At 38.6% G+C, this 14,591-nt stretch overlaps 1 protein-coding gene across 1 annotated transcript in view; it reads right to left on the bottom strand.

The window, feature by feature from the left end:
* Nucleotides 1-9,998: 9,998 nt before the first annotated feature.
* The window catches only part of wdr54 (WD repeat domain 54), a 7,808-nt gene continuing 3,215 nt past the window's right edge, over nucleotides 9,999-14,591 (bottom strand). Inside the window, exons 4-10 of the mRNA XM_080894264.1 lie at nucleotides 13,957-14,023; nucleotides 13,463-13,519; nucleotides 13,243-13,370; nucleotides 12,976-13,076; nucleotides 12,021-12,183; nucleotides 11,745-11,819; nucleotides 9,999-11,570 (exon numbers count right to left, since the gene is read on the bottom strand). Coding sequence (XP_080750390.1) covers nucleotides 11,439-11,570; nucleotides 11,745-11,819; nucleotides 12,021-12,183; nucleotides 12,976-13,076; nucleotides 13,243-13,370; nucleotides 13,463-13,519; nucleotides 13,957-14,023 — 723 coding nt within the window. The 3' untranslated portion in view covers nucleotides 9,999-11,438. The remainder of the gene's footprint in view (nucleotides 11,571-11,744; nucleotides 11,820-12,020; nucleotides 12,184-12,975; nucleotides 13,077-13,242; nucleotides 13,371-13,462; nucleotides 13,520-13,956; nucleotides 14,024-14,591) is intronic.

Here is a 14,591-nt window from a genome sequence, read left to right as displayed (position 1 = left end):
AAATAGTGTCAGTAGAAGGGCTTTGCTACCAAGAAGCCATTCTTAAGAAAGGGGAAAGGGGGAATAGGCCCAATTACACAAGAACTGGACTGAAAATCAGTGGCAACAGGTTTTATGGAGAGATGAATTCAAATTTGAAATATCTGGTTTAAAATCATTGTTAATATGTACAGAGGGGGTCAGGTGAGAGGTACAACGAGATAATGTTATTCACCTCATCTGTCAGTGGTCATAATGTTATGCCTGATTGGTGTACATTCTTAAGCAGTAAGGGTGTATTTTGTTTTTGGCTTACTTTTTATTAAATAAATAAAAACAGTCTAATTTGTCATGTGCAGTTGTGTTTACCCACCTTTAAAACCTGGTAAACTCCAGATAGTTTTTTGTTAATGTCCTGATACAAAAACCCTTACAATTGAAAGAGGGTAAACTTTCTTTTTCTACTAGACTGCAGATGGAAATAAAGATGGCTATAGATACAAATACATGCCACACTGAAGGTCATGAGACTATAAGTGTATTGAATCTGTCAACTTCTCTGCTTTAATTGGGCAAAACGTCTCTTCTCTTCCTAATGGTGTAGACGGGTCTACCAAACCTTTATCTCAAAGTGTCTTGTACAGCACTTTTGAATTGCCAGAGGCCTCTGCAATAGCACTATTTATGCAGCTGCATGGGCACAATAGGGGCATAATAGGGGATCCACATGGTTCATCTCTCACTCTGTCCCTTTCCTAAAGGGGGGAAACTGCTGACCCCAAAGGTCTGAAAGTCCTATGTCAGCTATATACAACAAACAAAAACATTTTGCCTATGTGTTGCACCTCCAATACATAAAAATATGCCTTAACAATACGATACACAACTAGCTACACACTCACAAAAAAGTCCTGCACAGATCATTTGCACTCAGCAGCTCTGTCCCTTCACTGTAGTATGTCAGGAACCACAATGGCCTTTGACACCAGACATCACACCGAAAGCTAACTTTAGGCTGACGGACCACAATGGGCTTCTCGTTGCCACAGAGCCTCTGCTTTTTTTCTGCTTGATCTCGCACAAAGCGGTGTTAGAGAAATACCAATTGAGCCTGAACAATTGCTCACAAAAGGGGCACTGACTTGGTGTTTCAAGCACTCTTGCTAAAGATATCACATTCTAGACCACGTGTTGTGATGGCAAATTACAACTGTTTGACTATGTGCTGCAGTTATTGTTTTCTACTCGTAAAATATTTAAATCCAGGGGATTTCAGAAGAGACTTACTGCTTAAATTCTAGATGATTATAGGATTATTTTTTAATATCTTCTCAGTAGAACACTTCTCAAATGTTTTACATGGACAGCAGCGGTCTGCTTTAACATCAGTGGAGGGGATGCAGAGTTGCAGAGCAAGTTTGGAGCATATTTTCAATATTTACATTTACAAAAATATATATAATTAAACTTTTCAGCCACATGAAGTTTGGACATCTGTAGCAACTGACTCTGCAGAAAGTTGGCGAACTCTGCACTATGCACCTCAGCATCCAGTGACCTTGCTTTTGATTTTATGTGGCCTACCCTTTCATGGCTGAGTTACTTTTGTTCCCAATCGGTTCCACTTTGTTATAATACCACTAACCGTTGACTGTGGAATATTTGGCAGTGAGGGAAATTCACAACTGGACTTGTTGCGCATTTTTCAGGGATGAGGGTTTGTTTGTTTTTTTTCACCAAGTTGTTATATGGTGGGTAATCACAGTGTGTTTGTATATTACCAGTATGTGAACAGTCAGTTTAAGAGAAAATAAAGGTGACTTTGAAAACTGAATAAGTGTACCTCAAACAAATGCTCATTACCCCATCGAGTTTGTAAATATTTTGCTTTTCCTCTTTTTGATTTTGTGTTTTTGGACATGCGCATATGCATGCTGTACCTGTGTCATCTGTTTAGAAACCTCAAAAAAAGGGGTCAGGGGTCAATTTGTTGGTGAGGACAAAGATCAAAGAGGCAATGACAGAACTCCTGCTATGTGTTCTTCCCACGTTCTCTCCAAGCACCTCCATCAAGGATGAAGGGTAGCATTCGGTCTGGGTCCGTACTCATCCAGGTTTGGACACCTGGCCTCTTTGGCCAGAACTCCAGGCTGCCCGTGTCCCTTCAGAGCATCACTTGGGTGCTATGAATAGATACAGGCGTATGCTCGCTGCTGTCAGCTGGGCATTGGCACGTGTGGCTCATGCAACACAATGCTCCAGACTGGCGTCACTGCACCGACAGCACATTCAGGTCACCATGGAAACAGGGATGAGCACAGCTACCTCTGCCCTAATATTCATTGGCTGCATTTTACAGACAAACCGCAATTTCTTATTCTTTATCTTTATCTTCCTGTCTTTGTTTTCTCACCTCTTTCTTAAAAAAATAATAACTATATCCCTCTCCATCTATTTTTTTACTTATGACGCTCAACGGGGAACTGGAGGTTTGAGATTCTACCAGAGGGCGTTATAGTAACCAAGTTTTAAAACCTGGGTGATTTTTATCCTTATGGCTCTAAATTAATAGTATGACTACAGGAAAGTATGGTGTCATGGCAGTCCTCTCTCTTGTTTCCTCTTTAGCATGCGCTGTGAAGGTGACCACCTTAATGAAAGGGTGTGTGGGTCACTGCATTTTTCACTGAGGGACAACTGTTTTCTCAGGAGAAATGAGCAGATTGTAGTGTTTGTACTTCCGCTTCATTTGCCACTTTGTGTTTAATCACATATCATTTACTGCGTACTGGCCAGAAGGAAAAAGGCCGGCTTGGTAGTAGGGACAGGTACTGGGTTATCACTGAAGACAGGAGTTACTGGGAAGTTGTATCCTCTGCTGTAAGTGCTCTTTTTCAGTCTGCAGAGAATATCTATGAAACTAGTTGCAGCTTTCAGACTTTTTGAAAGCTGCCACTGGGTCAATTCATATATAAACAATGACAGCTGTTTTTTTTAATGATATTTCTTCTTCTTTTTCTTAGCCATTGCTGCAGGTAAAGCAGAGCACAAGAACTCAGCATTTCTCTCTAAACCAAAGATTCATCTGTTTCTCAGACTCGCTCTCCCCCACATACTGTGAGCAGATTGATATATGATATTGTGGGACTTACTTAAGTGAGTAGTCTTTTACATTAGAGTCACAGAGGCTCAAGTTTCTAGTGAGTTAACCAAAAGCAAGGCTGATATTACGCTGACATAAAACCAGACAGTTAGAATTTAAATCAACCTGACACAAGCTGTTTAAGGTTTTGAAGATGTGGATATGCACTATATTGTATCTAGTAAGATTTTAATGTGTATGCAGCTGTTGCTCCGCAGCATTTATATTGACATACAGAACAGGAAGGGAATGTTTGATAAATATGGTCAGTACGTCATATAGCCAACACACCCAAGACAAAAAGAAAGAAAATGGTCTAGATAGTCCAACAGTATGCAACAGTAAAGATGACCCCAATGGCAGCAAATTGCTGGAAATTTTACTATAACCCTGATGTAGAAAGTAGCTTACCATGGGGAAGAAGCTAATACAGTGTCTAAAGAATTTTTTAAAGTTGCAATATTGGTTTCGCTAAATGTTCTCACCCTAGATAGACTGAGCTTTGTTTAACTTGTCAGGAAAGAACTGCCCAAATATATTTGACACTTGCATAGACAGAAAATTCACACAAGAGCGGAACAGAAGATCCTTGACCGGTTTGGGCTGTGAAATAGGAGAGCCTACGAGACTACACTATGCGAGGTAGCATTGGCACTACACAAGAGCAACATCTGAATTTTACTATTTAAATCTTTTTAGTTTACACATGAATTAATTACACATTATACATGGTTATAAAGTCTAACAACTGCTGAGAGGAAGGGCCTGCTATAATGCTCCTTTTTGAACCCTTTGGTGAACTGATTTGATTTAGTTTAACGTTAGGTTTTCAGTTAGCATACTACATAACCAATGGATGGTGCATTTTCACTTTTGGGCCTTAGTTTCCAAGTATGCACACACCACCCAACAGTTTCGTGTCAGTACCACTTCATGTTATATGAAGTGGTACTGACCTCATGTTGACAGTTTAGTCCGTCACCATCCCTCTCCCACTAGGAGCTCAGTCTGAGTGGAGTTTTTTCTCTCCTCCTCTTACCTCATGTTATGTATTTTCGTTGTTTTTTTTTTCCTATCAGCCTACCTTACTGACATGTCTCCCCAATGTGATGTTTGTGTAAAGTTGGTCAGAAGGTTCCTTTGTAAGTGCGCATGCGCCATTAGCGTGCTGCCTGCTGTAACCCTAATTTCCTTCGGGATTAATAAAGTATTCTGATTCTGATTTTCATTTCCTTATGTATATGTAACCCTTACTTCCTTCACCCTAAACCTAACCTAAACCCAACAACAAAAAAATGTGACTGTGTAACCAAATTTGTGTCCCTGCAACACGAGCAATGCAAATAAAATGTACACATGGCTATTATAGATCCAGAGAGATAATGAACAAACGTATGATGACAGCTGATGGAAATGTTGATGTGTTTTGAATTTAGTTTGTGCCCTGAAGATGTCCATTTATCTCTCTCATATTAACCCTATTAGCAGTCTCACTGACAGAGCACAACGATAAGGGTTGCCAGGATATCGCTGTTATTATTGCTGCGACTCTATTTTGAGACTCAATAACTCTCTCACCCACACGCTGGTAATGAGAGGAGGGTGAGAGGTGTTTAGGGATTACAAATGACCAAATTTTGATCTATTTCATAAAGCAAAGGTCTAAAACACACCAGCTTTGAAGGTGTGGCATATCGCAGTACCATCGTAGTTTAGTCTCACAGTCAAATGAGTTATCTTTATGATAAAATCTGTTTTGAACTGTGTGATTTAAAAGAGGTAAGAAAACGAAAAAAATATTCAGCTGTCACCAGCTGTCGCTATTCTTAGAACAAACTATTTGCCATAATGAAACCTTGTATTAAGCACATTTAAAGTATGCTCAAAGGTCGCGTGCCGAATTTGAGACAAGACTGATTTTATTTGAAACACTGTTTGGAAAATAAAGTCATCATCATTTGAAAGGTGCCATCTGCACATATGGACACATACACATAAACACACGCACACTCACACACCAGCGTCAGCACATCAGCGTCAGACAAGCCAAACAATGCCTACTGCTAGGCAACCATGCCATCCCAGTGCAGATGGCAGGGTCTGATCATGTTTATTTTACTTTAATCTAATGCTTTTAAGTCCCATTGCCTACCCATGCAATCAAACTGACGTTACTGGGGATATGCAAGTGGTGTGTTTGTGTGTGCGTGTTTGAAAGAGAAAGTGTCTGTGTGTTGAGGTCAGGACCGTCCTACTAATAGTGATTATATAATGGACTATACTTAAATGGTCAGCGTCTGCATGACTATGTGTTCAATTTCTATTTTTCAATAAGCTAAATAGTGAAATGAGGGAAGATCATTCAGGCAAGTTTGCAAGTTGTGGAAAGGCAGGGCCAGTACCGAGTTGCATCATAGAAAAGAATTAAAAGTTTATTTTAGTGTTTAATGATTAACTAAACAGTTAGAATGCGACACAGTCACTTGTGGGTGGCAAAAGAGTAGTAATTATCTTTACCACATAACTGAAAGATGTATAAGAAGTTTCTTTAAAATGTTAAAATGTTCTATGACTCTTAATTTAAATTATGAAAGATAAGAACATAAGTAAATAATTTCACTTGGATTTTATCATATATGTGTTTAAGTTCAAAGAAACTGGATCAAAGAATATTATTAACATACCAAAACCTTTTGGAAGCCTACAATCAAAAATAATGACAAAAAAAAAATGACAAAGTTTAATGTACCCGTGTCTTTATTTTACGCATGAAACCTCAACTTCTCGTGATTTTTAGAGAACATTTGGGATATAGTGAGTCAGTTTTTACTGGATGTTTAGTCATTTTCCCCAAATTAGAGGCCCACACAGACAGGAAAGGTGGCTTGCCTTGGTTTGGACATGTGTGGGTGTAGCTTTCAGTCTCAGTCTTGTGATGCACGGAAGCTGTGGCTACAGAGGTGAATGGGTTATCCCGGCTTAACTATAATCTAGTTTGTTGCAATAGAACAGATCTATCCTACTGCAATTTATATCCACCCATTTGTGTCAGTGGTATATTTTTGTTTGAAGGCTGGATGGAGTCTCCAGTCCGTCTGCATTCCAATGATCATAATCATCTACTACAGTTTACACACCCTACTTTCTACTACCTTTCTACTACTCAGCCTGTTTCACCTGTTTTGAAGCACTTGAATTTTTTTCTGCAAACCAAACTGTTTAGGCAAATAATTTGAACACATCAAGCACGTAAAGTCCATTTGAAATAAATTACTTAATATATACAACTATAATTGCTCCAAATATGAAAAGATGACTGCAATAAAGCTTATTTCAGCAATTTACAGTTCAGAGTGTAAGTATTTTTTTTTATCACTTTGCAGTTCTGGAGTGGATTGACTGTTTTAGATGATGCTTAATACATTTATCAGTACATACACCTGCATGAATTATGTTTGTGAGTCTGAGTGTGGAGATGAATGGCTCATAGTCATAAAAGCTACAGAGTATTTACACCTGAATAGCATCTGCACTTTACGGCTCATTTTGACCAGAGTGGTGTGTTTAGTGACTGCACACAGTTTGTTTAAGCAAAAAGAAAAAACTGATGTAGCAGCTAGCAACGTCTTGTACTGTTGCCTTGCATGGAAAAAGAAAGACGGAAACAAGACTTTAAATTAATATTAATATTGTCCCATAACTGCTGGTAATAAGGAGCTGTTTGCTAACAGCTTTCCATATCAATTTGAAAGGTGATGATGTGTGCTCCCCCCAACTGTCTTCAATCCATTTTTGAATGTTTAAATGGAAAAATATCTCATACAGAATAAACAAGCATCATTTGGAATATTGCTATCGTTCAGTGTCTGCTTTTGGTGCTTTTTCGCAGAGAGTACTTTGACACCTAGCTATAAGTTGGGATATAAACTACATGATCAGTTTAACAATGGGTTGTTCTTATTAGAGCCATATAGGTCCACCATACCACAATCACTATCCCAAAACACCAGTTTGGATGAATTCTTTTGTGGATTTAGGCTTGTCTCAATGTCACTGCCCACACTGGCTGAATGTTAAGATCAAGACTTTATAGGGGTCATCTGGTATGTGTCTCCTTGGTCTTCTTCTAGCTGAACATAGGTCTTTATAACTATGGCTTTGAAAACTGATTCAATTCCCTGGATAAGAACCTAACCATCCTGAAGACATCTATGGAGATACAACTTAAAAACTGTGCAAAAACTAGCATTTGTTAATCAGTTACATATATATCTTGAACTAGTTCTGCTGGTCTTTGCTTGTCTGCCTTAAGGCCACAATCTATCTGCACGTCCATCAGTCAGCAATGGCAGTTCTTTTCAGCTCCGTCAGTTTGTGGTGTGCCCCTCCTTCATATTTCAGTGTGTTTAAAATGGAAGATCTATTTATGCAGCCTGTCTTTAGGAGCTGGTTTTCTGATTGCTTCGTCAGAGAGCTGGTCTGTCTGTGGCAGCAAGCTGGAGGCGCTTTAGGCTCTTCATCCCCCCTGGTGAGCCTCTATCCCAGCAGGCTTAGGGACACAGTCCTAGGCAGCTGCCACAAGGTTGGATTGGTAAGGAATAAATAGCTTTTCTCCACAACAATAATGAAGAAGAAAAAGCAAACAGATTCAAAGATACTGATGTTGTTATACATGGTGTGGTATTTACCACACCTGCTAATTCATAATGCCTCAACCGGCCTTGATGGATGAACTTGTATTGCAGCATGGTTTTTATACCATCCGGGCTCGGTCGAAACCCATCAGCAGTTTGGGCAGAGCACCAAACGAACTTGTTTTGTTGGTTATTTGCTTTTTCAGTTGTAGAAATAGAAACTCAAACGTGCCTTAAATGCTGAGATAACTAGACAAAAGGCCGGTACTGTGATTGTTCCACGATTACTTTTCAGAGGGGAAAAGTTATACTCGTGTTGTCATCAGCGTTTCCTCTGTGACTTTATTGAAGTGACACATCAGGGCCTTTCATTGAGGGTCTGGTTAAATCTATTTTTGTCTTGTCACTCTCATTAATAAAAGATTTCAGACAGTCTACCAGGGAATATGAGGAGAACATTGCTTCAATAGTGTTATTACGTGGCACACATGCACTAACATACATCCACATTTATATCATAGAATAGTTCATGCTTAGGTCTTATCTCCCCGACATTGTGTGCTCAGCTGTGTGTTACACCTAAAAGCCAACTATTGACAAGTATTGTGGCAGTACACAGCATGAGTGGCCCTGCGGCTGTGTACAGGGCTGGAGAACCGAGCAGCACTATTGGCTCAGTTAACAAGGAATATATCACTGCAGCTGTTTGTCTTCACGTGTTTCACGTCTTATTCTCATTTTCTACCTACAGGCCTTCAGTTCTTTTTGTTTTCTGTTAATTCGTTGCTTCTTTCATGTGTCACTTTTGACCAACCTTGGCATCTCTCTGTGTGTTCTGTTCCAGTTAGTTATGTAATCTCAGTATCTATGTCATTTGGGACCTCATATTGACAGTTTAGTCCGTCACCATCCCTCTCCTGCCAGTTTAGTTATCCACTTCACTCCAGGCAGCTGGGGAGCATGACACAATATTACACAGCCAAAGTTATTGATCCCATAAAGACTGCGTGTTTATGACACTGTCGCACACGTATATGATTCACATTTTGATGCAACCAGATCACTGACATGGCTGTAAGTTGGCACCAACCAAATTTAAGTTACATAAGTTGCCGTGTGTGAGTTCAAAACAGTCCTGTCAGCTGATGTTACGTGACCGGTGTTGACTGCAAACCAGAAAAGACTAGAACCCTGGGATTTAATACATGCTTAGCTCTAGCCTGACAAATAGCACACGATTCCTCGCTGACCTGATTCTTCTTATCTTGTCATGATAAGGTGGAATTATGATACCTGTTTGCCCGACATGAACTTAATAAAAAAACAAAAAACAAAGAGGCTCATATGACCTGTCATAAAATGAGTCGTATAGGACAAGACAATGGCAAGTTTAGTTTTCAGTTAAGGTCATTTCAATAAAAAAGGAAATCCTAGAAAACGTTATCTCTGTTGTACTTTGTAATGATTCTCTTGCATTATTTGCAAAGCAAATCTACAGCATTGGGTAAAATAAAGAAGCAGATTGTATGTGTTTTCATTAAAGTTCGTGCAAACAGTAAACTACACTGAGACGTTCTTTTATCCAATATAAACGTGTGTTAACTCCTCTAACAAGGACAACTGGTTTTAACCAGGTAACTTGCAGCTTTCCAGGTTCCATGAACTTTGCCCTGGTGCTTTTTTCACAATATTGCCAACTGACAAACAAACAGCTAGACTGAAAACTACCACAGCTTCAGCTTCAGGTCCCGCACTGGTGGAGGAAAAATAATAATAATAATTAAAAAGGCAATAAATGCGTTGCATATGTCATCTAAACTGATAGCAAAATAGACTGTAAAAAAAACTTTGACCAACTAAAATTCTGAAATCTGACAGATGTTAGACTAGACATGAGAAATCTGACAGATGTTAGACTAGACATGGGATAGGAATGAACCCATCTCAGCAATTAGCCACTTTAATAAAAAGGTTGACCTCCATCTGTAATATGTGCGTGTATACTTAGCAATATAAAATGCCCGTGTCCAGCAGTCTGCACACAGTATCCAACCATAATTTGGCCTTTTTGGAAGAGTCTGACTGTCAATAACCCAGAAGAAACTAAAATAAAATAACCCAACTCCATACTGCTCTCTAGTTAACTACATGTCCTGCAGCCTCTTGCTAAAAATATTAGCCCACAACCCCATCTCCTGTTGCATTTTGGAATTACAAAATAAAAAGTCAAGCACGGCTTTCCTTATAAAGTGTTTACTGGTGTAGTTATTTTACACATTATGCCTGAAAAGAATAATGTTTTAAAGATACAGTCACATAAATTTCTTCTTCAAACACATTCACAATAGTTTCCTGTACAACTATTTTAAAACCATTGTACCAAACCTTTCTAAAAGTTCTAAAGATTTGTTAAATACTTAAAATATGAATTGTATTACTAATGATTTAAACGAAACACTGAATTGAAAAACAAAAACCCAAAGCTAATTATAAAACACTGGGAGAGGCGTTTACCACTGTTACGAATCCCTTTTTCTTTCCACAGTATTCAAGCAAATTATTTTCCTTCTCTTGCACAACAGGGGAACTCTTCAACAATTCAGCACTTACTTTACTGCATTGTATGTAATTAACTATTCATTATTTATTTATATTATGCTGAGAAAATAGGAAATAGGTTAAATGATGCACTGAAACATCTACAAATATAAGTACAAATACAGTATGTAAGACAAACACAAAGTCTGTACAGTTCTAAAGAGCTTGAAAGTCAATATTTGGACGCATGTCTTTGGATTGTGGAAGGAAGCCACAGCACCTGCAGAGAACCCAAACTGACACAGAGAGCAAACTCCATACAAAAAGGCCCGAGGCAGATGGCGGAATTCAACCTTGCTGTGAGGCAACAGTGCTAACCACCACTCCACCATGCTACAGGGCTAAAAATACTATTTAAAACAGCTTGTTTGCTAAGTTCTCTGTTGACACAACACCAGTTAAGGGCTTTTTCATGCTTGAATGATTTACAGGTCAGTGTTAAGCAGCTTAACAAAAAAAAACATTCCCCTGGAAATTGTCAGCAACAAGGATCGCACTGAAAATAAGTGAAAAAGTAGCCCAAAGAAAAAAATGTAAAGAGCAATGCTGTGTGCACTACAGCACTCTGACACTATTACAGATGCTGATTTTTGAACTCTGTGCTGATAACAGACAGGATGGTTCTTTTCCTCCTTAGCTGGGCAGATGCAGTGGTTTGACTCAAAATAAGCTTTACGTTTCACCTCAGTTAATCTTAAATTAGTTGAAACTCAGAGAAGGTCCCGGGTATGGAATTTATTTTAAATATGACTTTCGTCTTTACACAGCTTTTGCAATCGTTTATTTGCCCTGTTACAACATTTCTGAAATGTTCTGCTTACACCAGATTTAAAATCAGCATATATGCTTCTAAAAAATATATATAATTTTTTAAAGTTTCAACAGTTGACATTGTGTCTTTGTGCTATTTTTCAAATAACTACTACTTACTGAAATGATTTTAAAAAATACATTTTACACAGTTTACCAGCTTTTTGTGGATACAGGCCTGCAGATGTACAAACAAATACCAAAATACCTCCAAAAAACTGTTCCATATACCAAACAAACCAATGAATACACTTAGCCATAATGACGTTAGAGTCCTATGACTGGATGTAGCGGATAATCTCACTCAGATCATAGCCTGTCACTGCAAAGGCATAGCCATCGCCATCACAGAACCTGGCGCCACAGATTTGTGTATCTGTCACACACTCGTTATGCAAATGCGCAACCTAAGAGGAAATGAGAAAAACACACAGTCAGGTTCTGTTTGAGAGTAAGACATAAGTCATCTTGTGTCAGTCATCCAGGTGTGTAGGATGACTGGGGGAGACTGCAATGAACTGTCCCTCTTTTTTAAATGTATTCAGGAAATATGCTTTGTAGTCTGTCTTGGGACCACTTACCTCCACACTGTTGGTCTCTGGGGTGATAGTCATGTGCCATACTCTGACAAGAGAGTCCTCAGCAGCAGATAAAAGCTAGCGTAGAGAAGGAGATGGTCATCTTTCAGGTGATTTGAGGTAAACTATTAATATTACTACTAAAAATATGTTTAAATGTAAATATACTTCAAATTTTCACTAATTATTGTCAAACTGACAAAGATGAATCTGTTACTTTCAGCTGTGAAAAAGCTAAATAAAAAAGGCATTATTATACATCTTTTTGATACAACTCACCAATCCAGAAAAAGGAGCAATGTCTACTGAGTATATCCAGCGAGCATGAGCGTTGATCTCAGCATGCAAAATTCCCGTAACTGCCTCGTAGAGTCGAATCTGGCCTGTGCCGTAACCTGCCACCGCTGTGCCCTTCCACAACTTGACAGATGAGCAGCTCATACTGAAAACATTGAGGACCAATGCCATCAGGGAACCAACAGAAACTATATTTTATATTAGATTAGAGAATGTCAGGAAATAAAACACATAAATAAGTCAGTGTAAAAAATACCTTCGGTCAGAACAGACAGCATTTTTCAAGTCCTGAATCAAGTCTTTGCTGGATTTCCCCCCCCCCTATTTCTTAATGATATGACTTTAATATAGCATTAATCTGTTGTAAAATTGATTTTTGTGCCACTTCTTATTTTCTCTTCCACTTGTTCTGTATCCTCAAAGTTTTTAAGGATCCACTGCACACCATGCCAAGATATCCTAGGTTTTCTGGCAACAGCTCTTTGAGAAGCATCTTATTGAAAAATATTATTTTATTTCTGTCAAACTGTGCTATCTTAAGCATTTTTCATTAAATCAATTAAGAAATGAGAACACACTACATATTTTTTGCAACAGGCTCCTAGTAACAGAGGCTAAAGATACCATTTAAAAATTTCTTCTAAGCTCAGTTGTCTATTATTAAACACAACAATGGTTAGGTAGAATGTCATGCTTGAATAATTAATGGGTCAGTGTTCAGTGGCTTAGCAAACAAAAAACATCCTTCTGAAAATGGTCGGGTACAAGGACTGAACTGAAAATGACTGAAAAAGCAACTAGTGTCCAAACAAAAACTTTTTAAATAACTTCAGAAAACCCAGAGAACTACTGTTCAAGACCAATGGGTCCTTAAAAGCAATATGACGAAAGGTGTGGCTCAAGACAACACTGTAGAAAAAAGCTTCAGTGAACTTACTCAAAACCAGGGATTTTGTTGAGCAGCTGAAACTCCTCCCCAGACTTCCACACACATAGATTTCCCCCATCATCTGCAGTGACAAGATTAGCTATGCACTCCTAAAGGAACAGAGAAAAGGATATTGTAATTCATAGAACAATCATAGTTGTTATAATTATTACATAAGGTATTTATTCATTTAATCTATGACTCATGCAAGAGGCGTACACTGTCATGTACAAACAAAGACTGTGACAGATTGCAAAACACACATATGTGCCTTACCTGGCTGCCAGAGCACTCTGAGGCCATGTCAGTGATGGATTCTTTGTGCTCCTCCAGGACTTCAGACAAGGTAATATTACTTCCTTTACTGGGCACATCAAATACTAAAATTGCACCAGATGAAACTCCTATAGAATGAGAAAGAGACAAGTAGACTGTAGACCTGTGCTCTTTTGACTACACAAAAACTGAAAAGACAAAAATTCCACCCAGCACTTACCCACACATATATAATTCTCGTACACTGCTGCTATCCCTCGGGCAAACACTGCCTGTGCTGGGACAGAAATTAGGTCTGTGAATGCACCAAATCTAATAAAGAACTCAGGGTTAATAATTTTCTGTCTCACATGCAAATATGTAATGAGTATGAAATTTATGAAGCTGAATACATCAGTCACAGATAACAGTATTTATCAGCAAGCATAAGAAAATCTGAAAACGTCTTTATTGCCATAGTGATGTCATAATACTGGTGTAAATCTTTAAAAAAAAAAACACTAAATAATGAAGACATCCCACGGGTGTTGATGTTATGGGGATGGATCAATTGATCTAAATCCTCTTCAGGAACAATTAAGCGATTCACTGTAACTCATTATATCGCAACACACTGCACACTATGGTTTCACACTAATGAGTAAAAAAAGTTCTTCTATTAGTGAGTCCCTACATGTGTAGTAGGATAGTTACAACTAAATGTTGCATATTTACCTGTAGGTGTTTCTGGAGTATCCAGTGCATGCCAGTACACCATGATGGAGCCATCAGATTCATACATCTAAAGGAACACACTTATAAGTAAATAAGACTTATAAGATAAGTAAAAAGCTACAAAACAATATTTATTGCTTGCGGTACTCTATGACAGATTAAATTTAACTTAATGTAATACTACTGTTTCATAATGTGTGATTATAGCCACTATAAGTATAAAATTAAAAGACATAACACTGCCTCCTTTTCTGTTGGTGATCACCACAGCAGATCATCTGCCTCCATCTTACTTTCTCCCTACATGCAGAGGGTTATCAGTAGGGACATGCATGTCCTTCTTCACCGGCAGCTCCATGTTTAACATCCTTTGTCCCGTATATCCACTATACCTCTCTGCACATGCCCAAACCATATCAGCCTTGTCTCTCTAACTTCATCTCCGAACTGCTTGACCTGAGCTGTCCCTCTGATGTACTCATTTCTAATACTGTTCCGTCTGATCATGCCCAGCAAAAATGTAATCGTCTTCAATTATATAGCTGCCAGCTCTGCCTCCTGTCTTTTTGTCAGTGCCTCTGTCTTCAAATCATGCATCTTAGCAGGTCTCGGTACCATCTTGTAAAGTTTCCCTT

The sequence above is a fragment of the Rhamphochromis sp. 'chilingali' genome (assembly GCF_963969265.1).
Source record: "Rhamphochromis sp. 'chilingali' genome assembly, chromosome: 10".
In the NCBI taxonomy this organism is placed as follows: Eukaryota; Metazoa; Chordata; class Actinopteri; order Cichliformes; family Cichlidae; genus Rhamphochromis; species Rhamphochromis sp. 'chilingali'.
This window is presented reverse-complemented; position numbering and strand designations above follow the sequence as displayed.